Raw genomic sequence first — 27,682 nt, 5'->3', positions numbered from 1 at the left:
TATCTCATGTTACAACGTGGGCACCTGCGGTTTATGACAGGTTTATGACAGGTGCGACCCTGTTAGTTTTATGAATCATATCAAAACAGCATCAGAAATCGTCTTGAAGTGGCACATTTGGAGCAGCATAAAGTCAAAGCAAGAAGCAGACGAAACCATCAACCTGGACAAAGTGTCCAACCCCTGGACAAGTGAGAAGGACAGACAAGAAAAAAGGTCAAATTAAAGTCAAAATTTTGGCATATTCAAGTGACATTTATGACGATTTTCATTTATGGATATATATATCGTCATAAGGCGCTGGTACAGCTGGCAGCCCGGTGTAAACGCTCTCTCTTCTTTCTCACACTTATTGTGCTTTATCTCCTATATTTTGTAAATATAGTTAGTATATTTTTTCAATTTTACTGTACGATAGGGACACGCGCTGGAATAGTTTTTTAATTCAACTGTTTTTGACTTTTTTCGGCTGGATTTGAGCGTTTTTCGTTGCGTTCGTTGTGTTGTTGTGACGTGAGCTAGCTCCGAGCGAGCCCACCAGCCCCCCGCGCCCTCCGGCCGCGCTAAAGTACGGCGTGTCGTCGGTACACGTTTATAAACACGTTTATATGAAAGAGGAACTTCACGAACGATCGGGACACGCACTGGAATCGCTTTAAATTAACTTGTTTTGACTTTATTCGGCTGGATTGAGTGTTTTCGTCGTGTCGTTGCGATGTGTCTTGGCTCTGAGTCCCCCGGCTCCGGCCCCGCCCCCCGGCTCCGGCCCCGCCCCCCGGCTCCGGCCCCGCCCCCCGGCCGGCGCCGTACCGCGTTTCCACAAAGGAGGAACTCATGAAACTGCGGAGAACAGTCGTCTTACCCGGAGATCGTCACGTTATCCCTTCGCAATACTGACCTAACCTAATACTGATGTGCAATTCTGTCATATGTGCAATTACTGTGAAATTCATGTGCAATCTATGTGCTGTCGTGACACATATTCATGTGCAATTACTGTCGGGATCACATGCAATGGTATTTATGTATTTATTTGTCTATAGGAGTTTTTATTTATTTATAGGAGATCTTCTACTGAAAGTGTTTTTCAGACTTCCTATAAGTGATCTGTTCTTCTGTATCTACCTCTGTATCTACCTGCGTTGCACCAATGAAATTTCCCCATGTGGGACAATAAAGGAATATCTTATCTTATCTTATTAATCATGCTGTTACAACTAGATAATATATGGGTACAAGAAATGCTAATAAAAACTGTAATTAGATATTTTACAGAAAAAGAGTTACAGGAATTGACACTGTATCACAAGTTACAGCACATTAATGTTTTAATGTGAACAAAATGTTATGTCTGAAAGGTGTATATGTCTCATTTGTTCCACAACTGGACCACAGCCAGGCCAAAGCAGGACTCTCATCTCATGAACAATATGATTTTTGTACTTTTCATTTTAAGTGGACCAAATTACTTGTAATAAAAGTAAACTAATGAAAATTGCTGCTGTAATTTGATTATTTTAATGTAAATTGCTATGATGCAAGGTTTTGAACAGGCGTGATACTGGTGTGTGGCCACTGGGGGCACATCTGATGTTGCTCACAGTGGTCCTCAGTGTGCCCAAGAAGCTTGTGTGATTGCCCAGACACATGAAAAATTAGAGGGAACATTGATCCACATCTTCCCACATATTTTATATTTATGAGTGTTGTCAACCTTGTATTATTTAGTTTTGGTTTGAGTCTTATGGTTTGCTGAATTAGTTAAGGAGCGTTCACACTGCAGCGTCCAAATTCGCACCTGACGCCCCAGTATGATGCCTGTACACTTGAAGGCAGATGTCTTGGACATCTGAGAAATAAACTCACTGAGGCGTCCAGCGCACATTCGCAGTCGAGGAGTTGTTGTGTTTCCTGGTGAAGCTGTTCTCTTTGTGCTTGGGCAAACCAGATTGAGAGAGTGGCTTTGGTGTATTTGCTTTACAAAGTCCAAAAAGGCGATGGGCTCGGGGGCTTGTCTGGTCCACCAGATACTTCAGAAGTGAGCAGAGTTTAGTGAATATCATTATTTGCTCCAAGAGCTGCGTCCAGATAAGGTACGTCACTGGAGGGTAATCTCTGATTGGAGCAGCTGACGCTCAAACGCCCAAAATGCACCACGTCAAACACATGATTCGCATCGCTCGGATGCTTAAAATGCACTGAAAAAACGCTAGACGCCAAGTACGCGCGTCCACATAGACTTTGAATGTAAACTTAACGCTTTGGCGGTGCGATGTGAACGATCCTTTAGACTTTATTTACCAGTGTTAGCATTATTGCCAAAAAGTCAGTATTTTTTCAGCTGAGCAAGGGATAATCATAACAATGGCTTGGATTTAAAGTTCACAAGTTTGACACGCCTCTCAACACACCACTGTATAGTCATAATGAATGTATTTCTCTAAGGCCAGTCACAAAAGTAACGTGGGTTTAATGTCTGTCAGCTGGAATTGAATCTACAAACTTCTGGTAACAAGGTGACTTCTTGTACCTGTAAATGTACCTTTAAATCTTCATTAGCCTCACAAGTTTTACCTTAAAGGTGCACTAAGTAATGTTTCTGGGAGGTGCACTTTTAATCTGCAGCGTCACCCTCTTTTTAGATTGTGGAAATATTGAAAAGTGCACTCAAGAATCTTGTCTTGTCTTATCCGTATTTAATTTTATTTTCCCTGGAACACAGCACTCAATAGGGGAGCAGTCAATGGGAAGAATACAAACCTGTCGGACTACTTCTTTTGGATCTTGAAGGCAGCTGCGCAATGGAGCCTAACCAAGCGTGACCCACCACTTAACCAACACAGGCCTCCAGAGAGAGAAGAGAAGGAGGAGAGTTTTAAAACACTTACTATTGTTCAAGTCTGTGTCACTGTGAGCCCTTTCAATAAAGTGTAAGTGCCCGCTGAGCTATAGGGTTCACAATCCATATCACAAAGTATGAAGACGTTGTGGAGCAGGTAGGTCACTATTTGGAGGGTGATGTGGGTAGGTTTGTATCTATGGAGATAGCTATACCTGAAGGCTCTACAGCATGACATTAAGATGCATGTCTTTCCTTCATTTCATTACTGGTGTTTTAATTGCTAAAAATAGATGTGAAAAACACTTATTGTGACCTGGGTTGCCTCTCCACAGATCTAAGCTGTAATTTGGCTTAGTAGTATCATCTGCCCATCTTCATAGAGATATTCAACTAATAGATTTCGTTGACTATGTTATAACATTCTAGTAGCTGGAGTTGTTTTTAGCGTCATTCACACTTGCTTACAAGGTCCTCGTTTCTGGTCCTTGTCTGACCCTTACAAAAGCACTTGGTTTCAAACTTCCCACATTTGTGTCATTAAAAAGATCTGTAGTTCTCCTGTGCTATTTTTAGCTCCATAAATCATCACCAGACTCGTCCTGAGCGTTCCCTCCATCAAATCACCTTTATTACAACAGCATGCTTATATTACCATGTCGGGGGAACCATAGCTTTTGTTTTACTCTCCATGGTAAATCCCCTTTTGGCCAGTAGATGGGGTTCTAACTTTGTGTTGCAACACTGGAATGTCCCCATTGTGGGACAAATAAAGGCTTATTAGGCCCGAGCGCCACAAGCTGGCGAGAGGCCTATTAATCTCGTAAGGCCGTGCGAAGCACGGCTGCGAAAGTGCGCACGTAGTGCGCACGAAATCGAGCGCGAAGCGCTCGCCCACTTCCAAACACTCACTAACGCACTCCTCCACTCATGCACGCCCCGTGCATACTAATTAGTTGTAGGAAAATGGAACATTACCGTTGTAAACGGGCGAAGCCCGTGCAAAAGTTCGCACTAAACGAGCACTTTACATTCGCGGTCGTCATCCCCATATAAAGCACTCATTTGCGCTAAGTAGCTCACGAATACGTTCCCCATCTCTTGCATGTTCCGTGCATATAAGCATGTAATGCAAAAATTGAACATTATTACTGTATAGAGGGCCAAAAACACAAAGTGGGCGGAGCCCACTCAAAATTATCGAAAGTACCCGTCAGTGACCAGGGACCCACACCATGAGGTAGGAAAGCGCGAGCGCTTTCCGAAAATGTATAGTTTATGATATTTGAAAAATGGGAAACATTGTTTTCGCATCGGAATATTATTCTTTCTTTCTTTCTTTCTTTCTTCTTCTCGGGACCAACCCCCCTATTTTTCACCCAGTGAACATTGACGAAAAGTCACAAAAATTTGCACACCTCTAAAAATCGTGCCTCTCTACATTCTGGCTATTTCCCTTTTCTAAAATAAAAAAAATTGGCGCGTCAGCGCCACCAAATGTACCAAAAATGCATTGAGAGATGGGAAATGACCCAAAAAAAATCTGATCGTAGAATCATGAAATTTGGCGCAGAGGTAGATGGTGACAAGAGAAGTAAAAAATATTATTACGGCAATGCCGTCCGCCCAACCAAATGTCGGCCATATTGCTTCAAAAATGGCTAAACATGACTTCGGAGTTTTTCCAAACGTCGTACTTTTACGAACTCCTCCCAGGGCGTTGGCCCTAAAAAGCTGAAATTTGGTGAAAATGCTACTGAGGAGTGGGACATCAAAAGTTATCCAAATTACATTGATACCTCTCACGGTCTCTGAGCGGCGAAGCCGCAAACTGTAGCTAGAATTTCAGAAATCTCCCATATTTAAAATTTCTGCCGTTTGCGCAGATAAAGTCCGAATTGCGTCAAATTAGAATCAGTTGTTAAACTCTTTGCCCTAAACCTACTTGAAGTGAAATAAATTCATTTGGCGCCACAGCGCCCCCTACAGATTTTATATGGAGGTTAAATGTTTAGTTTTGCGAAATTATATGAAATTTGACACACAACTCAATTTTAGCATCCCCATCAAAAAAGTCAATGACTCATGTCATAATTGTTATGGCGTTGCCGTAACGATGACCGAAACCTTTCATGTTTACACTTTAGACTTTCACAAACTCCTCCCAGGGCGTCAGCCCTATTAACCTGAAATTTGGTGAGACTCATCTTCAAGACCATCAAAAGTTATCCACATTTTCATTCAAAGAGTCACGGTGTCTGTGCGGCAAAGCCGCACATTTTGCCAAGAATTCAAAATAAAATAGCTTTTTGATGGTAAAACAAAGGGGAGAAGATGTGACAGCGTCACAGATTCAGCAGTAGGCGTAATAAAAGGACAATTGGGGCTCCTCTTGCGGCGTGGCGGCGGCGTGGCGAGGGCCGATCATTGCCGCTTGCGGCTATATTTTTACCTTATCTTATCTTAAATTTTTCAAGAAAGAAAATGTTTCTATCATACTATATGTGAAAAAGCATTTGTTGACCTGGTAATATAATACTTGTTGTAATAGTCATTGCAGTTGTGTCAGCAGATATCATGGAAGTAATAGTAAAGTTTTGTTTTTTTAGAAGCTCCAATACAGTAAAGTATACAGTATATTGTTTTATATTTTAGTCCAAACTGATTTTTTTCCTCTCTGCTGTAGCACAGGTTAAAAGACATTTCCAGGTAATTCAAAACATGAACATTCTTTGTGTGTTGTCTGCCCCTTTTTGTAACTGACATTTCTACAAATTCCACTTGTAACTTAAATGTTTTGGGAAATATCAAAACCTCTAAGGATCAAACCCACACATATTTCTCTGTTTAGAACCAGAAAATAACCCACAGACACAGGTAGAACATGCGAATTCCACAGTTTGTGTTCTCCTCATCTGTAAATAGTTTGTAGTAAGTAATGTAAGTGTTAAGTGTTAAAGTTGTAGCATTAGCCAAACAGGCCTGGAGATGTCTATTGTCTTCATTTACATTCACTTAGCCGGCGGGTTGTTGTGACCTTTTGCGCATCCCCTCGGAGATTAAACGTGTTTGGGAATGTCCCCCTGTTTACTCTCAAATAATGAGAACCGAATACGGGCCGTCTTCATTTAGAATTCTGCTTGAATAAAGGGCACTCTACAGCCCTGTGGTAACTTAGAGAAAGAACAATTAAAACCTGAGCTGTGGATTCCAGTTCATGTTCCTGTGATGTGTGCCTTTAGGTGTGAGAGCGAGAGAGACATGAAAAGGAAAACAAATGGTTCGCAGCAACGGGGGGCATCAGTTTAGTACAGTGGAGCGCTCTGAGAACATTCAGTGGAAAAGAGAGTTGTATATTTTGGGTTTAAACGGCATGGAGTTTTAATGCTGGTGGTCTAAACTGTGCAGCTTTTCATTTTGGTTCAACTAGACAATTATTTAGAGCTGGAATGTGATGTAGAGTTGGGTGAAATGGCAAAAAAGAGTAATCACAATTTTTCGTAAGTATATAAGTATAATTATAAGTATAAGTTGCACCAAAACTATGAGAAAAGGTGCGATTTATAGTCCAGAAAAAACTGTAAATTTACCTCCTAAACGTAGAAAAAAGACAGACTTTTACCACAATTAAAAGTCTTAACTCCACATGATTTTTTTTACTGGCTCTAGAACACCCGATTAAAAAGACCCAAGCAGATCATTGATGATTAGAAATGATTAAATTGCTATTCAATTTTAATTACATTTTAGAAAAGCAACGCTTGTACGCAGACACGTGTTCACAAGTTTGACCCACGCTTGACATTCATGGACGTGTGTTATGTCGACAGTATGATGTTCTAGTTAACAATGGTGGAAAGAGAACTGAAAATGTGTACAGTCGGATACACATATTATACTCATATACAAGTTGGCTATGCTTAAAAATCAACTCAAAACAACAAATTTACTGTCCATCCCTGCAAACTGAAATCAAATAACCTGCATAGAAGAAAGGGAGTACACTTTTCTATGCTTTTATATTATAGCTGAAACTGAAAACTTTTTGTGAAGCTAATGAGTCTCAGCAGGGGTCTGTCTTTCATTGCTGATTTAGCATGTCAGAGAACTTAGAGATTATTACGGTCGGATCAATGGTTCCTGTGGTGTTATGTTCTTCTATGTGAATAACAAAGAACAGAAGTAAAAGTACTGTACTTCAGTTTAAAAATGTAGGTAGTTTTACTTTTACATCACTGGATTTGAGAGCAGTTAATCTGTTTCTGTTCTTCTGTTTCTTAAGTAAGTTTTTGAAGTGGTTTGAAAAGTAGAAAGTACATTTATTTATGGTGTGAGGTTACTGAGGGTTATTTCTGAGCATGTTCATTGCGACATCCTCTCCAAAGGGTTTGAAATGGGTTTTTCAATACTTTTACTTAAAGCAACCACTTTCTGGAGGTGGCATATCACCTGCATGATTTCATCCATGGAAATAGGAAGTGTAAACCATAGTTTGGAACATTCTCCATGGAGATGGATAAGTTGTATGGTATTCTGTGGGATATTACAGTCAAAAGAACATTTTTTTCCATGGAAACAAGAAGGAGGAAATTCCCCCCCAAGTACAAGTCAAGTTTGTGGAGATAGATGCTTGCTCAGAGTGATAGGGTGATTTTGTTCAAGATTTTAAAGTGTAGTAAAATATCCCACATTTGTTAAGTATTTGCTCCTGTTGAACATAATTACATAATTGCATAGGCTGCTCTGTCCAGTGGAAACGTGCCTCTGCGTTTTGAACGTCTTCAGTCTCAGAACCTTCTTTGATTGTCTTTCTGCTCCTAATTTTTATTAAAGTAATTGCCGTGGCTCCTGTTGCTGCACAATTACGCACTAAATGATTCTAAGCAGCTCCGCGCACCTTTTGGACAAGCCGCGTGTGTGATTGACCAAACCCGCTCTCCCCGCTATCCCCTATCCCTCCCCCATCCCTCTCCCCCCCATCCCTTTCCCCGCTCTCCCTTCTCTCCCATCCCTCTTCCCCATTCCTCTCCCATCCCTCTCCCCCATCCCTCTCTCCCCTGTCCCCCATCCCTTTCCCCGCTCCCCCCTCTCCCCCATCCCTCTCTCCCATCCCCCCCTCTCCCCCATCCCTCTCTCCCACCCCCCCCCCCCTCTCCCCCATCCCTCTCCCCCATCCGCGCCACAAGCCGCTGCCTCGGTGCGCGCGCGGCGGAGCAGAGCAGCGCGCACGTCTCTCTCTCTCTCTCCTCCTCTCCATCTCTCTCTCCCTCGGTGTCAGTAAAGTCCGTGGCAAAGCGCACAAACCTCACTTTTCCCGTATCCGTCCCTGCGAACCGATGTGTCCAAAATGTGCCAGCAGCCGCCCGACTCCAAACCGAGACCGGCGGCGGCGGCGGCACCACCGTCACCATCACCGCTGACGGACGCCGGGCGGCTCTTCCTCAGGCACACCACGCTCCACGGGCTCCGGCACATCTTCCTGGGTGCCTCGTACCCGCGGAGAGTGGCGTGGCTGCTGGCGTTCCTGGCGGCGCTGGCCCTGCTCTTCACCTGGTCGTCGAACCGGGTGCGCTACCTGCTCTCGTCGCCCGCGTACACCAAGGCGCACATGGTCTACGCGAAGAGGCTCGTGTTCCCCGCGGTGACCATCTGCAACCAGAACCTGCTCCTGCCGCGGCGCATGAAGAAGACGGACATCTTCAGCGCGGGGAGGTGGCTGGGGCTCCTGGGGAGGAATTGGCAGGTGTCGCCCGCGGCCCGCGAGGCGTTGAGCGCGAACGGCACCGGGGAGGGGGGCGAGGGCGAGCCCCCCTGGTCGCCTCTGTCCCGCATCCTGGACTTTAACCACTTCTTGCCTCCGCCGCGTGAGTCCCAGCCGTCCATGAGGCAGCTGCTGGACAGACTGGGGCATCAGCTGGAGGAGATGCTGCTCTCGTGCCGTTTCCAGGGCGAGCTGTGCGGCCCGCGCAATTTCAGCACCGTGAGTAGTGGAGAACTCATCGCAAACTTCTGTTGTTTTTATCCAAAGTCATGAGAGTGTTGCGGAATGGAGGCGATTGTAGGTGAAATGAAGTTGACAAACACTCTTCAACCATTCCCTGACTTCAGATCTAAATGTTAAGAATGTTAAGTCTTCACAACAACAAAATATGCAACCATTTCGGAATTGACTGTGTAGAAATGTCAGTTAATGTTCTTTTCTTGTGCAAAAGATGAAGAACACCTATTCTCTATTCTCAAAAGTATATCTGCTGATTTACCTCAAGTTATTCATTCATTTTTTCCCGCTTGTTACCGTTCGGAGTGGTGGTGACTGGAGCCTTTCCCAGTGACTTTGGGCCTTAGGCGGGGTGCACCCTGGACAGGGGCCAGCCCCAGAGTTACCAAATTATAAATACATGAAATGAAACTGTTGTGGGCTCAACATCTTTGTGAGAATGTGTCCAGTAAATTAAAACTCAGATAAAAATCATAAAGAATGAACCATAATCTCCTTTTAAATAACCAAATAATGTAAAATACTATAGTAAATGTTTTTATACCGAGATCTGTATCACTAATGTCATGTACTATGGAGTGGTTTTCATTTGACAAAACCACCATGATTTTTCCTATTTTGTGATATTTTGTGGCTAATCCCAGTTTCCCCATTGAAAATTCATTATGTTCCACTTCACCTTTGCTCCATTTCGGAATTTAGAATGTGATTTATTTACTTACTTTGAAAGAGTCCCTAGCTGAGCTCCCCCTCCTGTTTGTGTTGAAGCTCTGTGCAGCCTGTATTGTGTGGGTTGATTGGGTATTTGTTCTGATATACAGAAAACGCAGTGTCAGTAGTCAAAGCCGTATAAAGCGTAAACGAAACGTAAAACAGGGTTGCTTTTCGACTAAAGGCCTATCCATTTTGGTGTATGTATAGGCTATGAATTGGCTTTTAGAAGGATGATAAATTTGGGAATGTTCCTATAGCAAGTTAACTTTTAAATCAAATAACCTTTGTGTGGAAATAAAGTACTCAAAATGTTACATTTAACTGAAAGCTTTTAAACATTTTTGCAAAGCTTTTCACTATGGACATTTAAAGGTGCACTATGTAACTCTGTAACTATGTGCACTTAAAGAAGACATACCACGTAGCCTGCACAAATCCTTATTTTACAATTTCTTTATTGTAAACAGCAATATAAATCTAAGCTGGTTTTATTTATTTTGTAAATGGCTGTGCAGCATTTTTCTATGCTTTAAGAGTGATAACCCTAAATCTGATCCCCCCTATAATAGCAGATTAGTTCAGCGCAGTGGGTAGAGATGGGGGGGAAGGTGTGATTTGTGAGGGTAAAGGATCTGGATTTTTTGTGGATCCAGAATGTATCTGATAAATTATAATGGAGTCTAATGGGAAGGCAACATGTTTTGTTCGGTTCCCCAACTTATGACAGGATCCAAAAGTATTCCTGTAGCTAGTGACTTACTAATGAAGCCCTATAGAAACAGTTGGCCTCTAAGGGAACGTCTACTAACAGACCTTATTGGGGGAAGCAATCCATTAATTTGAATGTACAAGAGAAACCCCAGAGTTGACCAAATACAGAAATCAAGACATGGACAAAGTGGTCTAGCTTCCCAAATGTCACAATTCCAAGAATCCTAACGGATTCGGTGGGTTAAATGCTACAGTGGTTTTAGCACCTGCTGTGTTTTGACATCTACAGAACAATCCGTTTACTTTTCTGAAGTAAAGCCATGTCAGTAACCCCCATTAAGACAGTTGTGACTGAACTTGAATTAGTTAGCCTAAAATACACAAAACATCTGAGCACTTAAGCCCCGAATGCATGAATCAATCAAAATAGTAGGAGTAAGTTAATGATGAGGTAACACCATTGTAACATTAAAGTGCTTATGACAGGTTCTCGTGTTTGACTAATTATTACTTTGTTAGATGGGATAACAATGTATAAAATGAACTCTTCTTCAGATGTAACAATACAATTTTACATACTCACTGTTTTGTATTATCTATAACTTCTCTGAGGGCACTTTCTTTCCCCCATTAAACCGCTGGCCCACGAGGTGAACAGTTAATAATTGCCTGTCAGTGTGTTTTATAGAAGCGACTCATAGATATTAACCCACAGTGTAATTAATTTGCCTGGAACTCGTGAAGTCACTGGCTGCACACAATACGTTTCCGTCTGGCTGTCGCCTAGTGGAGCATTTTCAAACCTTGCTATCTCCAGTGCAAAGTAAATCAGTGTCATAACTCTTCAGGCACTTAATGCACTTGTCACATCATTGGACCCGGATTTTACAATGCAATAAAGCGTCGGGGGATTTTGAGTTTGTTCAAGGCGACCAGTAATAATGATGTTGGGAAGATAAGAACTGACTGCGCTTTTTTGTTGATAGAATAGTGGTTTGTACTTCTGCCTCGTATGCAAGAAGTTAGATTACCAGGCACAGTGGGGTGCTTTTGTGTGAAAATAACATGTCTGTACAGGTTTACCATGTCTCTGTAAAATTATTATTTCAATGATGATGCAGGAATAAATACACTTCTGTACCTTTTATTCTCATTATGTCGTTTCTAACCCAATCAAACATTCTAATTAAAAATATTGTGTATTATTTAGGATTTTCAATCAGGTTTCAATGCATAATGCCAGAAGTCCACCACATGATTTTGACCAATATTTATGATCATGGGGAAAATCTTGAGCGGTGGTAGAAACTCTTGGATCATAGGTCTCACAGGGATAAAGATTTAACTTAGAACTGTGACGAAAGATACGATTTACATCAAACCTGTTGGCTATTTTAGAATATTGGTCGCAGAGTTAGCCCTTCTGATCAAATGTAATCACAAAGCGCACTTTGAAGCGCTGCAGACGAGCTCCACCATGAACAGGACCATATCTTCTTATTTTGCGTTCACTTAGTAACTTTAATGATTTATAAAAAACGCTGCTAACATGTGGTGCTAGCCTCAGCTCACCAGTAAATCTCCAGTGACTCTAGCTTAAAGCCTCTGACCATCTCACAGTGTGTTTGTGAGTCTAAAGCCCCTCGTCTTAGTGGGACATCCAGAAAAGACGAAAAAGAATTGTGCAATGGACTCACGGCTTAAGGTCTGTTGCACTTAATTTGAATCTGTTTGGTTGGTCACACAGAACGTCCATCATAATACTTTCAATTTTATACAACGATTCACCCTAGTTTGGAAGAGCACTGTGAATCTTCTCTGATGGAAAGTCTGCCATCAGTTTGTCTCCATGGAGATGTTTTTACTTTAGCTTTTTTAAACGGAAAAAACTCTAAAAGAATCAGGTCTGGGTTAAGATAAAAAAAAAATGTGGTTTGGCCTTTGCAGCAGGTTCCTGTTCTTTTCAGCATGTCAGTGTCTTCAGGTGTAACATTCAGTCTGTACCACAAACTGAATCAACCATCACAGACTGGACTGAAAATGTTGGAAATTAGAATAAATATTAGAAAAATTATTTAAAAAAATTACATTCGGACTTCATTTAGAAATGGTTGTATACTGTACACATTTAGTGTCGTAGCTTCTTTGGATGTCTTTTGTGAGCCATTATTTGTATTATTTGTGTTGATTTTAATATTTATTCATTGCTATTTTATAGTTTTATGGATTTGGCTTGGATTTGATTGTACTGGCTTTATTGTTTTAGGACTAGCTAGATCAAATTTGAGCACTTATTATACTTCTGTTCATAAAATGTGCTACATACATAAACATTTTTTGTCATTCTTTTTCCTTTTTGATACCACCTTCTACACAGAGAAAGTAGTTGAGGGAATTTGCTCAAGAAGTGTTGGAATCATATTTGTTTTGCACTGAAATAGATTTGGCTTTTGAAAACACTTCTAGACAAAAAATAAATGTTAAGTCTTTCCATCTGTTTCTGCTCATCAAGCCAGCTATGCCACCAGGCCAAGTTACAGGTTAGATCTGTGAAGAGACGTCCTCATAAGAAGGCAAAGCGATAAGATCTACAAACAGATTGCAGAACGCCTACAAGAAAAGTTACAGTACATTTAATCTCAAACATACACTTCAGTTTATTCCAACATTCTGACGCCAACAATCAGCAAACATCAAACCGTGTTCGACCTGAACTCGTACTGTATGTAACAACAAATCAATGTGAATCATTAAATCCACGTGAGACCAATCTAGTGCTGATTGCAATTTTGGATTCATGTAGTGAGACCCTGAGATCTCCACCAGGTTAGCATTAGCAACGTTACGGCTGTATTGCAAGACCTTCAAATGGCTTGAATTAGGCTTTAAATCTTATTTGAGTGTTTGTTTGTTTTTTTACTTACTACTTTGCTGGTTTTGATTTTTAGACTCTTCACAAAAAAATCTGACAGTGGAATAAATATAATGTTTGTATTGTTTATAAACACTGTTCTCTTTTAAAAGTACATTTTATGATGATCATTTGTTTTATCTGTATTCTGCTTTGAATGCATCTTTTCCTGTTGTTTAAATCTCTTTTAATTACTTTGTGAATATATTGTTTACAAAAAAATATTATTAGATTGGATTATTAATAGAAAATATTCCTTTTAAATACTGGCAATAACAGTATTAAAACAGTTTAATATAGTCCATAATGGTACAATACAAATATAACAGAACACACATAAAAAACAGTTTGATGGAACATTTAAGACAAACAAAAACACATAAACAGTTAGATAATACATTCAAACAGCTGTACAAAAACCAACAGACAAAACAAATCAACCCAAGTTTGAGTGTTTTTGCAGTGTAAACAAGTAAAAAGTTTCCCTTTCACACTTCATTTTCCAAATTTACTTTGAGTTAAGATGATTTTCTTTTAGTTGCATGGGAACTTTTCATTTTCAGCAATTGGAACAACTGGAGGTTATTGTCTGTCCGTGATGGAAGAATGCCCAAGAAAAACATTTCATATTCAGTCGCTCAACCTTGATGGCTACCGCCCAAATCATTTTAGTCAAAAACAGCTCATTACTGCAACTGCTTTCACTATCAAGTAGATAGTGGAACAGTGCTGGTAAGAGAGTCGTTTTAGAGTGGAAACATTCTCTTCTGGCTTTGTTTGGGTTAACATTTCGAGGGGAAAGGTGAATATTCACATCAATCTGACTTGTTATGTTTTGTAACAGATGTACCTTGTTGTTCATCTGAGCTCTTGGGATCAGAACAAATAACAGACAATACTTGTGTGGGAGGCAGCAAAATATATATATATATATATATATATATATATATATATATATATATAACATTCTATAAAGATATAAGGTTAATGGAGTCTAATTAATCAGGACAAAATAGTCATTTATTTTAATGCTTTTGTTTATTTCCTTGAATGGGTGTAGTTCTTGTAATCAGATTTTAAATTCAGATCAATCACTAGTTTATAAGATACGTTATTGATTCAGACTTTGTCAAATCAAAACTACTAATACATTTACTAATACTACTGCCACTGCCACAGAGAGTTCTTAACCCTGGACTCTCTGCTCGCATCTGTAATCACGTATGTGCTGATATAGACCTTGGGCTGTTTGTAACATGGTTATGATAATGCTCATCCCTTCGTCCTTGTGTTGAACTGTTAGGGAAAGACGAGGAACGAGGCTGGATTCACGTTCACGTTGCAGGTGGGCACACGCTGGGAAAGAATCGTTCGGTCAAAGTGTTAAACATACTGCGAAGATATTTGTCTGAATCAAAATGTGGATTTATTCATTTGTGCACAAGTGAAAATGCTGTCCCTCAACAGCGCCGCCTCCCTAATGTCACAGAACAGGGCCAAACACGTCCTTAAACAGACAGAAGAGGTGGAGTGGCACATAGACAATGAAACCAGTTTAAACTTGTTAAAAACAGAGAAAATAACAAGGATGAAGGGATTATTACACAATCCAACATAATACAGCACAAGGTTTATATTAGCACATAGTTAGACAACAGGCAATGGTCACTGATAACATAACGTTTACAGAAACACACAACAGGAGAGCTGCGAAAACCTCATTCATTGTCGTCAATAATAGAAAGAATTTATAAAGGCTTTGTTTTTAGCTCACAGTAACTACATTTGATTTGATTGCAACTACTTACAGGTGACTCTTTTTATTACTGACGTCCCAGGTGAGTAAAGCTGCAGAAATTATACTTTACTCTACAATATGTTACGTTAATAACATCACAAAAGTCTATCATCTGTAGTTGGTCTGTAGTTTGAAATTGAGCTGAAAGACGGGTCAGAATCATTTGTTGACCTGGTTTATGGTTCATATCAGTCATTTTTGGCCTTATACACATGGAACAAAAACTGGCAAAAAGCTCCACGTCTTCTCTGCCAGCACGATTAAACAAAAGTGAAAGAAGATGTGATTGTTGTAAGTTAAAAGCAATTTCAGCCATAATAGATGGACAGACAGATAGATATATATAGATTTTAGACTGTATTAATCCCTAGGGAAATTCCATTAAGTTGAATACGACTAGTTTGTGAACAAATCTCCAACAAATGAAAATAAGGTTGAACATTTGTGCATCATAAGTTTCGATATTTCTTCCAAAATCAATGAATCTCACATAGAGGTTTATACGCCCCTGCGAAGAACATCATTTAATAATTCTAAGGGAAATATAAAACAGTACAAGAAGAAGAACCAATGTATTTTGTAGTTTTGATTTAAAAAAAAAAAAAAAAACATCTCCCTTGACTGTGAATATGCTCAAGTCTGCAGTACATGTTTTAAATAGATATGTTACTTTCCTTCTTCATTGATATATTTCTTGTACGTTTAACAGTAACCAAGCAACAGTCCTCCCCGGGCAAGGCATTGATAATCGATGATGACCGCCTGGACTGTGAGTGAGCTCAAGCACCCGTTGCTGTGATTCAGTGTGATTTGATCAGTTGCGGTGCTGAACGGAGGTGAGGTGTAGACAGAGTGAACTCTAGAGGAAGTACTGACAAGGCTATAGGACCTCCTGTGGATGTTTCTTAGTCGTTGGAACTCGTCATTGGTCAAACTGTGGCTGTCTGCATCATCCGTCACAAAACATGTGAACCTCATGTGTAGACGGTGACTCTACAGTGGATGTCGCCCAAGTAAAAAGGGCAAACTTTCATCATTCAAAAAGTATGAATTCAAAATGCATCAACGCTGTGATGCCTGAGTTATAAACCGTGAAAGGAGGAAGTCGGTATATCGTAACTAGTTGGCTTATTGCTTATATTTATGACCATATTTTTGACTTGTGCACAGCTTTATAAGAGTTACTTTGCCGTTTGGACCCTCGCTGATGCGTCAAGCCTAAACTGAGCTCTGAACTCCTCCCTCATAGACAGGATTTATCAATCTCAGGCTAGAAGCAGTACTGTAGATTGAAATTGGCTTACAGTTGGCAGTTGAAATGTCTTGATTTGAAAAACAACATCCAGATGACTTCTTTTCTACATAACCATTTCAACCGTGGACAATTTCTGGACTGATGAGGGGACTCGTTTATAGAAATCAGGTTAAAACCCAGAATAAACAAGAACTAAACTACAAAATGCTACGCTATTATATTTTAGGAGTTTATTGTACACTACATTGCACTAAATTGAACAACTGAACAATGAGACATCATGCCAAAAACTTAAACTATCATATACTATCATAAACTTTCATATTTCAAAAAAATACAGAACTTGCTCTGGCTCAAAATGAGTTATATGGAAAGGGTTTTAGCACACCAACACTTCAAGGACATTTGCGTAACCATGTTGCATGCAGCATTCCAGATCAGAGTCCCTCGCTGGCTTTATATTGATGGAGAAACTGAAAGTGTCTGTTTTTTTTTTCTTTTCAGGGAAATGTACAATGACAAAACATTCTTACGCTTCTGAAATGTCTTGTGTTCTAACTTCTGTTCCACTTGGATTACACAGTTGAGAAAAGTGTGATTGGACTCCAGCCTTGGCGTTACTACGGTCTGTATTTGTCAAAATTCAGTGTTTCTTGGCGGCGTTGGGCTCGTGACGATTAACTCCGATGTTCAGACGAGGAAAAGCAATCGGGCTGGAGTAAGGTGAATTACATCATTTGAATGCAGCGGCTGTGATTGCTCCTTTTAGGCCCAACTCTCAATCAAAACAATGAGAACGTTTGCACCGCCGTATAAACTCTTGGCAAAGTATGGCTGGCTTCCAAGTCTGCAGAAACTGAAGTGTGAAAAGTTAGTTTTTGATTTGACACTGTCTTGGGCCTGGGTGTTGCTGTTACGCACTACGAAAAAAGCTATTGGAAGTTGAACTCCAAATATCCTGTTTTGGATAGTTTTTTTTGTCTCCATGGAGATGTTTTTGCTTTGCTTGGAATGTTCCACAGTTTGACATAAAATCTTTCCTCTTTTGAGACTATGACGTGCCACCACCAGGCCACTTTACAGGTCACATCTGCAAAGAGGCGAGCAGTTCACAGTAAGAATGCATATTTTGAAGGTATTTTTGCCTTTTTATTTTTGCAATCTTTTCCTACACATTGGAATGATTGGATATCGTCATGTAAATCTAACTTAAATGTTTAAATAAAAATGTCATTAGTGCTGTCAATCGATAAAAAAAAAAAATCGGAAAAAACACCCTTTGAAATATGAATAATCACTTCAGCATACTTACGTTAATGTTGTTCTTTAAACAAACAAAGAATTTTCTTCATAAATGTTGTATTATTTCATAAATCTAAATAAATGATCTTATTTAAAAGCCCTTTTAGCTATAATGTAACTCTATTTCATAATAAATCTGTGTGGTTATGACTCAAGACCCTTCATTGCCGCTTGCAGGTGTAACTGGCTCTTAGGGCGACAGATGCGAGCTGTTCGAGTTGGTCTGGCGTTTTATCAGTGTTCTGTTGTTAGTTTGGGGAAATGTTTGGCCCAGAGTACTCATAATAGTGCTCACATGCAAGCTTTATTTTTGTCACAGTGTGTACGGTGTTCAACTCCAGATCTCTGCTGTGTCTTTGGTTTATTCTGCCACACGGAGCAAAGACAAACCACACATGAGGAACACAGATGAATTGTATGTGTAAATGTAACCTGGGGATTTCAGCTCTCCTCCTCAACCTTCCTCATTATCCCTCTCTCAGGTAAAACCTCCTGTGTAATCTAAAATAACTTTTTTTTTATTTTATTTCTTAAAAAAAAAAATCCTTGGTATCAAAGAAAGAAACTGTTACTCTAAAATGAAAAACCCTCAAACCAACAACAATCTAATCCAAGACTTCTCAATAACATCATGTTTGTTGAGTTATAGAATAAGTTATACATTGTCTGTATTGATTTCAGTTCATCCTGCAGGACATTTGTAGTGTGGTGTTTGAGGGAACAGCTTGTGCACCCTTGTCCCAGTGCAGCACCAAGAGGAGCCCTGGGCCATGCCACAGACTGGAGCGCTCCATGTGTGAATTATTTATTGAAGGAAGACAGTGACATTTTGGGTGGTCCTGTGAGAACAAGTCGACATGATGTCTTCCCCCCGTTTCATCCCCTCCGGGTTGATTTAGAGAGCAGTCTAAAGGGACACATTACCATACAGAGCACAGTTTTTATGATGGAGATGTGATCTGACCTAATACAAGGAACAAGATTGGGAAAGTAAGGACCATTTCTGTGCGGAAAATTCATCTCCACCTGCTCCAGCTGCCGCGTTCGAGCTTTGAGCTTTGAGACCCATTGCACGACTGCAGTACTTTCACAACCTGAGCAGACGGCAGATGTTTTCGAGATCTGCTCATGTGCTCTGAGGACAACACAGCCTCAAACCACGCTGAATAAGCCTGTGCGGGAATCCTGGATGTTTGCAGGTTCTGCCCAAAACTGCGGATGTGCAGAGGAGAAGTGACGCAACAGCAGCGCCAAGTTTCTTTTAGAGTCAAGTCTTTGTTTGTAGCTAAGTTGTACGTCTTGGCTCCTTGTCTCTCATAAAAGGCTACATTTTGCACAGCCTTTTAAGAGTTTTTAGCCATGCACCTTTGTCTTCAAGACTGTATTCAGGTTATTCATGTCCTTCTCAGCGCATATTCTATTTATAAACCCAGGCCAGCTGTGCGATACTGGTGTGGTGTCAAGATGCGCGTTCCTTCACTTCTCCTCTTGCGCCAACCACTGAAAACGTGTCCACTTTTTTATTTTGATTTAAGCTCATTATTAATATTTAGAAACTATGTAAAAATTGTTTGTCCTGCAGAAGATTGAGTGAGATCAAATGGTTGTAAAATTGGTACTGTAATCACAGGGAGCATATCTCAATAAATACTTCTGTCATTATTAATAATAATTTGGTTGCTAGAGAGTGAATATGAATTGGATTGTAATAAAACACAGCATTTTGAAGCTTAGCAAACAGAAAACACATCACAGCTGTCCTCACTGTCCCCTCTGTGTGAGCTGATTTACCTCTGTCTATGTCTTCACATCTAGTTCATCTGCTCCAGAGCTTGTACATTGTAACATTAGATATTTACACAAAAATATGGTCCACGGTAGTGATGCACAGGTTTTCCGCGGGTCAGGTCGAGCCAAGAAACTCTCATTTCAATGCGGCAGATTGCATGTCCACGCTCCGTGTGTCTTTGCGTTCAGCCATGTCTAGATTTGCTTCCTCATTAGACTAATTTCTCAGTTTATATGAGTCTGATTGTAATTAAACACACAAAAATACAGAGAACACAATGTGTGCCCTGGACACTGACATCTTCTTCTACAGTGTATCAAATGCTTGCGCTTCCTGCTAAAGTGCACCCCAGTGGCCGTTAGACAGTAAAAATCTATAAATTAATTGCACAGTTGTATTGCCGCAGGATTCAAAGTGTGGGAAAAAGTGGCAGCTTAAAGTTCAAGAAGTACAGTATGTTATATGCATATCTGACATTGGGTAAAGACAGTGAGAGAAGCCAATCAGTGCTCAGAACAGCTCTGCACAAATGACACATTTTCACAAGTCTCTAGTATTACTTCCTTTTACTCTACTCTTTTCTACACATTCAAAGTTAGATTGTGGTACATTATTATTGGATATATGGTAAAGAAGGTGATGTTTGTTGCAGTATACAACAAACAACTTTTACACTGAATGTCTCTGCCTTCTGAGCTGCTGCAGCATTTTAAAGTGAATGCAGGAATAAAGAGCCTTGTAAGTGCACCATAATGTCACTGGGAATGTTATTAACCTAAAAACCTAATGTTTATAATCATCTTCAGCATAATGTTCTCCTGTGGCTTTTTTATTATTCATGAAATCATCTTAATGACTTGGCCTGCAGAGGGAGTTTGTTTCACTGACAGAGAGAATGCCAAAGTACAAATACTTTGGATGAACAGGCCATTTTGTTATTTGGTTGGCAGTTTTGGATGATGTTATTACTTGTTTCTTGGTTTGTTGTCAATGTCGAAGGTAGTACATTTGTCATTTTTCAGGTGGTTTGTGCGCTTAATTGGTCCTGACATAGGCGGTTTAACACTTTGTTTCTCTTTAGTGACTAAAATTCTGTACAGTCCAAATAGTGAAATAAAACCCTCACAACATTATTTATTTCATTTTCTAAATATAAATCATTTAAGAAGTTTGCATCATATTAAATCCATGGGAGCACAAACTAACTTTCATATTGATATTGATGAATACAAACACAACAACCAAATGTCATCACAATTCACTGTGAAAGTCATAAATCATCTCTCGCATTTGCATTGATTCCCGAAACTTCAACATTTGATAAAAACAGCTGAGACAAAGGGGAAATTCAAATAATAGTCCGAGTATATGTTTGAATTAACTTTACTAGCCAAATTGAAGAAAATTATAATTACTTTAATTTATTGAGACAGCAAAGCACAGTTTTTACAGGGACTACAATGTTGAAGACGCAAAAACACAAAGCTCCTCCGTGATCTTCTTGACTTTGTGTTTTTTTTTTTTGCTGGAAAGGTTTTTCTGTGGCGTGCCTTTTGTGTTTGGCGCATCTTGAGCTTTCACACATCTGCTGCGTCCAGAGTCCCAGGCATCAGACTCCAGTGTTCTCTGAACTTTCGCCAAAATTCGAAGCGTGTTAACCAATCAGGAGCTCCCTCCAGAGTAGCAGTCATTGTAGAAGACAGCGAGAGGCAGATTTGCGTCTAGTTGAAACGTGTCTCCAGGGTGTCACAGAGGCGCGTCTCCAGCGGATGGCCTCAAAAACACAGGCCTCGTCGACAATGTTCTCCTAGAATATTACATTTTCACAAACAAAGTTGGCGACTATACACAGTATACTGTATGTTCCAGCATACATCTGAAATGTTTACCTATATCATGTACAATTGTTCAACGTTTAAATATGAAACCCTTTCAAACTCACTTTTCAAACCATTTCTCTGCTTTGGCTTTGAAGATACATATTATGTTCCGATGCACTTTAATTATGACTAAAAGGCTTGTGTACGTTTTTTGCTTTGGTAATGCAAACTCAGACATAATATTTAGTGAATTACAACAGTACAGTGATTACAAGAGTGTTATTCACGACCAGTGTGGGAGTATGGTTGTTTAATCTAGCTGAATGCAAGTTATATAAGCCATCCACATGTTGTACAGAATTTGACTCTGCTTTTTTCTCTTGCTGTTAGATATTCTTTTAGACATGTTGACCAAGATATTAGATATTCTGTTAGACATGTTGACACCAAGTACAGGAAGAACAGGCCTCACATGGTGACAGCAAGCTCGATGGTTGTGTCAAAACAAACTACACAGTGCAATTGTTCCACTGTCGGAATGCTCCAATTTTATGAGTTGGGATTGTAAATAAAACTTCTTCTGCATTTTTGACACTAATACAACATATTTGAAGCAAGAGGCTGGAGGTGACTGCTCACACTTTCTCTTTGTTTCTGTGGCCAAAGACGATGATTTCAGTCTTGTCTGAGTTCAGCTGGAGAAAGTTGTTTTGCATCCACACACTGATCTGTTGGATGCAGTGACAGAGTGAATCTACTGGTCCATAGTCACCTGCCGACAGTGAAATATAGATCTGAGTGTCGTCTGCATAATTGTGATAGGACACATTTTCACTGCGTATCAACTGACCTAACGGCAGCATGTAGAGGTTGAACAGAATGGGTCCGAGGACTGATCCTTGGGGCACCCCACAGGTCAGGGGAATGTGATCTGAGACACAGCTACCAATTTCAACAAAGTGCTTCCTGTTTTCAAGATAGGACCTTAACCAGTTTAGGGCAGTGCCAGTGATGCCCACCCAGTCCTCTAGTCTCTGTAAGAGGATCCCATGATCGACAGTGTCAAAAGCAGCACTCAGATCTAACAGAATTAAGACTGAGGCTTTGCCCGTGTCAGTGTTCAGGCGGATGTCATTTGTCACCTTGACAAGAGCAGTCTCAGTGCTGTGATGAGGTCTAAAACCTGACTGTAAAACATCAAGTGAGTTGTTTATTAAGAGAAAATCTGTGAGCTGTTGGTAAACAACCTTTTCAAGGGCTTTGCCTAAAAATGGCAGAATAGAGATGGGCCGGTAATGACTCAGTACTGCGGCATCAAGACTGCTCTTCTTTAGGAGAAGCTTTTCAAAGAGACTGTTCTAGATTGAAGCGACATGTTAACTATGTGAGTGAGTGGACGTGTAAAGACGTGTTTGTGTATGGTCTAGTTTTTCGGCCCTGGTATTGGATAGTGGGAGGTTTAGATTATATTATTCAACGAAAATATCAGAACCTTTAGTCAGTTGATGTCGATAAAAATGTCTGTAATTAGATTTAGTCATTATGATTAGAATTTGATTTAAAATTGCTTCAATTTTCCTTTGGATTGTTCCACAATAATGCTTTAGATTGTGTATTCAGAAAAGCATCTCCATACAAAGCAACAGTATGCCATCCTCCCTCCCCAAGGTCAGCATCAGCACCCATCGCTAGTCACCCGGGTTACCACGGCAACACAGACTCATGAAGTCACTTTCTACAATAAGATGAGTATACTATAGGCATGAGCTATATGAGAAAATCATTCAGCACCAGAAGACAAGCATGTCGTTTATGACTAATAAGAAGACTAAACCACAAGACCAAAGTTAGAAATAATAATAAAACATTCCATTGCAATTCATACAAAAGATTTGTAGATTAACTTTGAGTACAAATCAAGAGGAAGGTAGTATTTTTGCATACATTTATAGTTTATTTTTTACATTATATAGCTTTTTAATAAAACTGGGCTTCTCTGAACACCGTTTACAGTGCAACAGTACTATTCACCAAGTGTGGCAAAGGCTTTACGTTCACAATGCAAAATCAATTAAACATTTGTGTTTCTTCCACTCTTTCCGATACCACTCATAATTTAATGTTTTGTCCCCCTAAATAATAAGAACTCAGCAGATGTTGTGTTAAGATAATTACTTGAGTGATTACCCCACTCTTTTTGGCAACTCAACCAAACTCATATGATTGGAAATTTTAACAAAAACATATCCATAACCATTTTTGACTTTAAACTTACCTGTGCAGTCACCTTGTGTGTTCTCTTTGCACTACTGTGAGATTAATATCCTTCTTTCAGTCTGCTCTACAGCCAAAAACAACATATCGGCCTATGTTGGTCATTCAAGGCGGCGCTAAAAAATATTGGTCTGTCATTATGTGATCAACTTTTTTATGAACCATCCACAAGTGCGGAAGGAAGCAACAGGAACTAAGCTAAAACTAAAATATTTTGAAAGAGGCTTACTAGAGTCCAGTGAAGGTGAACAAACTTTAAAAACATGGAGGAGCTTCTGAAGCAGTAAGTGGCAAACAATTTGAGAGCGACAACAATTAAAGTGCATGAATTAAACAGAATACAATTAGTGTCTTTGACGATGGAACAACAAACATGGTATAAAAGCGGAATGCTACAGTATATAAATATTATTATCAGAGATTGGAGATTAATTATGGTTAAATGTGCCAAATATTTTGTAGACAGATGATGCTGCATAATATTCACCCAAACGTGGCAGCAGATTTTATGAGAATCAGATGACAAACACTTTCCCCTTTTCAATGAATTTATTTTCACTGTTTTTTCACACGGTCCTAATTTTATTCGCAGACTTGAGGGACAACATTTTTACTGCAAATCATTATCATTTTAATAAATATATTTTGTGGTCAAAATATTATTTTTATGAAAATCATTGGGGGAAAAATATACTATCTTAGAAAAAAGACCACTGACTGCAATTGGACAAGCAAAATTGTCCAAATTGTATTTTGTGAAGGAGAAACATTTCAGAAGGCTTCAATCTCACGCAGGCAAGACGGGTGAAGTGTTTGGCCTAAGGACACGGCAACAGAATGCAATTGGGATTGAACTGCTGACCTTCGGGTTGGCGGGCAAATCCTCCGAATAACTGAGCCACTGCCGTCCCAATCCCAACTATCTTTCGAGACGGTTTTATTGCTTTTGTAGAATAATATCATTCTACTGCCTTTGATTTTATTGAATTTATTTAAACAGACAGACTTATTCCATTGCCTCTTCTTTCTGCCTGTCCTTATCCAAAAGAAGTGTACCAAGTAGTGATCAGAATACTGCACCAAGATGGATACTGGATACTGCATCTGTGTCCACCCTGGGTCTGGCTTTAAGCGTTATGTTTCCTCATCAAAAACACCCCTTGTTTTGTCCCATTCGCAGACAGAATACATGTTTGTTAAAAAGCCCGGTGTCATGTTTTGAAAGTTTATACACGCCACTGGACTCTTAGGTTGACTTCACTACAAAGCATCTATTTTTTTAGTCATACTGTTTTTTAGGCTTTGCAAACTCTTACTTCCCACCGTTACCAAAATAAGACCAAATCAGTGCATTCACAGTGCCACTGTTAGTCATTTGGGTGTCCTTGGCAGAAGTGCTCAATGATGCCCACTGCCCCTTCAAAAGTAGTGTAAAAAATACATAAGGCTTTCAAGGTTGAAATACAGCCTCCAAAGTGTGTTTTTTTTGTTTTTTGTGAAGACATTTGCCGTAGTAATTTCAAATCTGCATATTGTTTACACTAAATGGGCCTTCAGATCAGAAATACCGTATTTTCCGGAGTAGTTTTTCATTGTTTTGGCCGGGATGCAACTTGTACTTATATTTATGTACTTATACTTCTACTCCGAAGTGACTTATATGTGATATTATTTGTTATTTTCACACTTGCAACTACATTTCATACTCCAGTGCAACTTATATATTTTATCTTTCTTCAATATTATGCATTTTTTGGCTGGTGCAACTTATAGTCCAGAAAATACGGTATCTAGTCTGAGTGAAAGAAAATTCCATTTTTTTTTTTTTTTTTAAGAAGAAACCACATTAGAACACTGACTCTTAAAAGTAAAGTTAGCATAATATAGAGCCTTTAATAGTGTGAACAGTGAAATATGTCTTCTTTAAAGGTTACGTCAAAACCCCCTCTGTTCCCTAAAGTCCTCACAACGAGAGGCCATCCATCATGAATCATACTTTGTGCATTCTAACACATCGCCGAGCTTTAGACAAACTCTGCCTCTTGTCTTTACTTGAGAGCTGCCGACGCTGGAGACACGTCGAGGGATTTGTCATAAAAACGATGATGCATAGGTCACATCTGAAAAAGAACACCCCTCTGTTCCGTCACAGTCAAAACTATTGATGAGATCTTAGCTTCCAAAAATGCATTAAAAATACAGATAAAATTGCTTTTCAGTTTCACAATTATGGGTTTCATTTGGTGAATTCATTTCATTACTAAAAATGTAAGTTTGACCTTCAAAAATGACACAGATCCGATGAACTTGTTGATGCTACAAATGTCAGAGAACGTTCCCTCGTTTTCTTTTCTAAATCCAACAACTTTCGCACTGCACAAAACAATCCGCTTTTAGTGAATTTCAGACACAATTTTATAAAGCAGTATTAGAAGACTAAGATTGAATTGCTATTGAATTGGTCATATAAGATAACAGCAGAAAAAACACGCCCTCGCTGACTAAATCTTCAAAACGAAATGGGATGAAAATAGACTCTTAATAGTTTTATAACGCTCTTTCACCCCTAACCCGTATGGTCCTGTTCAAGGGGGCCAAAATGAGTGGTACAAGCCCCCGACTCGCTTTTGGCTCCCCAGACACTTCAGTGCGAGATGATTGGACGCAAAAAGCAGTACATGAATAATAATTTCTCGCCAAACGCTGACTTGGTCTTGATGATAAACCGCCGCTCATTTCTGTCCATTTCCGCTGTCAAATCACTATCATTACAATTGCGTGGCTTTGTAATTCCCTCTGCAGCCAGTAGACAGCACCAAAATTAATTTATTAGACATGTAATTTTGTTTTTTTGGAAACCATTTTGAGATGAGATGCCAAAGTAAAGGTACTATCATCATGTCGGTGTAATCCCTCATTCGTCCAGGCGTGTTCCATAGTAGAAAAAGCTTCAGTTGTAGTCATCTGGACTCAGTTTGAAAAAATAGACGTTTCGACTCTCATCCAAGAGTCATTGTCAATAACAGAATTTAGGTCGAGAACTCCGATATTAATACTGTTCTGTGGTAAGACCCGCCCATTGGGCGGAACCTTCCTGAAGTAGAAAGAGTTGTTTGTTTCAACAGAAACTCCCCCCTTGTATCTACCGAGCTAGCCTATTCAGAATCTTAATGGGCTATTAGAAACCTCTTTGTCTTTGTGAGACCCTGGCTCAACCACCCTGAGTACCTGATTAGCATCTGAATGTCCTCTACCTTTCCAGGGGTTCAGTAACCCATTATAAATAACAGGAAGATTAAACCTTAGCCCTCCATTTCTGTTTACAGACAGATTCATGGCTGTGCCATGGGCTCGCCCGTCTCTCCCATAGTGGCCAACCTGTACATGGAGAACTTTGAGAAGAAGGCACTGTCCTCATTCTCAGGCATAGCCCCAAAACTGTGGCTCCGCTATGTCGATGATACTTTTGTAACAATCAAGAAACAAGAGCTGGAAACCTTCTCTGATCACATCAATGCTGTGGACCCACATATCAGGTTTACAAGAGAAGACGCTAAGGAGAATCGCTTGGCCTTTCTTGATTGTTCCACGATCAGAGGAGAGGACGGGAAACTCCAAATAGAAGTATATAGGAAACCTACACACACGGACCAGTATCTGCTCTTTGGTTCCAACCACCCACTACAGCACAAGCTGGGTGTGATCAGAACCTTACAACACAGAGCTCAAGGTGTGCCCACCAGCTCAGAGGGCAAGAAGAAAGAGGAAAAACATGTCCGAAATGCCCTCTCAGCCTGTGGTTACCCCGCTTGGGCCCTCAACAGAGTGAAGAGAACCAAGAAGCAGGACAAAAGGGAAACTGAACAGAGAAGGAAGGGTGTCTTTATCCCTTATGTGTCTGGCCTGTCGGAAAAACTGCAGAGAATTTTTAGACAACACGAAGTCCCTGTTTATTTTAAACCAGGAAACACTTTAAGACAAAAACTGGTTCACCCTAAGGACAAGTTGCCGACTCAAAAACAGAGCAATGTAGTTTATTTGATCCAATGCAGTGAAGAAAGCTGTAAAGAACGGTACATAGGTGAGACGAAACAGCCTCTACACAAGAGGCTTTATCAGCACAGAAGAAATACTAGTTCAGGACCTCAGAGTGCCGTGCATCTCCATCTTGAAGCCTCTAATCACTCGTTTGAAGACGGTGAGGTGAAGGTTTTAAGCAGGGAGAAAAGATGGTTTGAAAGAGGAGTCAAGGAAGCTATTTTTGTTAAAAA

At 39.9% G+C, this 27,682-nt stretch overlaps 1 protein-coding gene across 2 annotated transcripts in view; it reads left to right on the top strand.

The window, feature by feature from the left end:
• asic1b (acid-sensing (proton-gated) ion channel 1b) overlaps positions 1–27,682 on the top strand; it is a 321,452-nt gene that overhangs the window by 245,854 nt on the left and 47,916 nt on the right. Inside the window, exon 1 of one of the 2 annotated variants that reach the window (XM_072451818.1) lies at positions 8,112–8,819. The exons of the other annotated variant lie outside the window; for it this stretch is intronic. Coding sequence (XP_072307919.1) covers positions 8,187–8,819 — 633 coding nt within the window. The 5' untranslated portion in view covers positions 8,112–8,186. Of the gene's footprint in view, positions 1–8,111; positions 8,820–27,682 lie in introns of those variants that run through there. 2 annotated transcript variants of the gene reach the window in all.

This window comes from Eucyclogobius newberryi, unplaced genomic scaffold (assembly GCF_026437365.1).
Source record: "Eucyclogobius newberryi isolate DKJ021-1_F unplaced genomic scaffold, fEucNew1.0.hap1 SCAF_19, whole genome shotgun sequence".
Lineage (NCBI taxonomy): Eukaryota > Metazoa > Chordata > Actinopteri > Gobiiformes > Gobiidae > Eucyclogobius > Eucyclogobius newberryi.
This window is presented reverse-complemented; position numbering and strand designations above follow the sequence as displayed.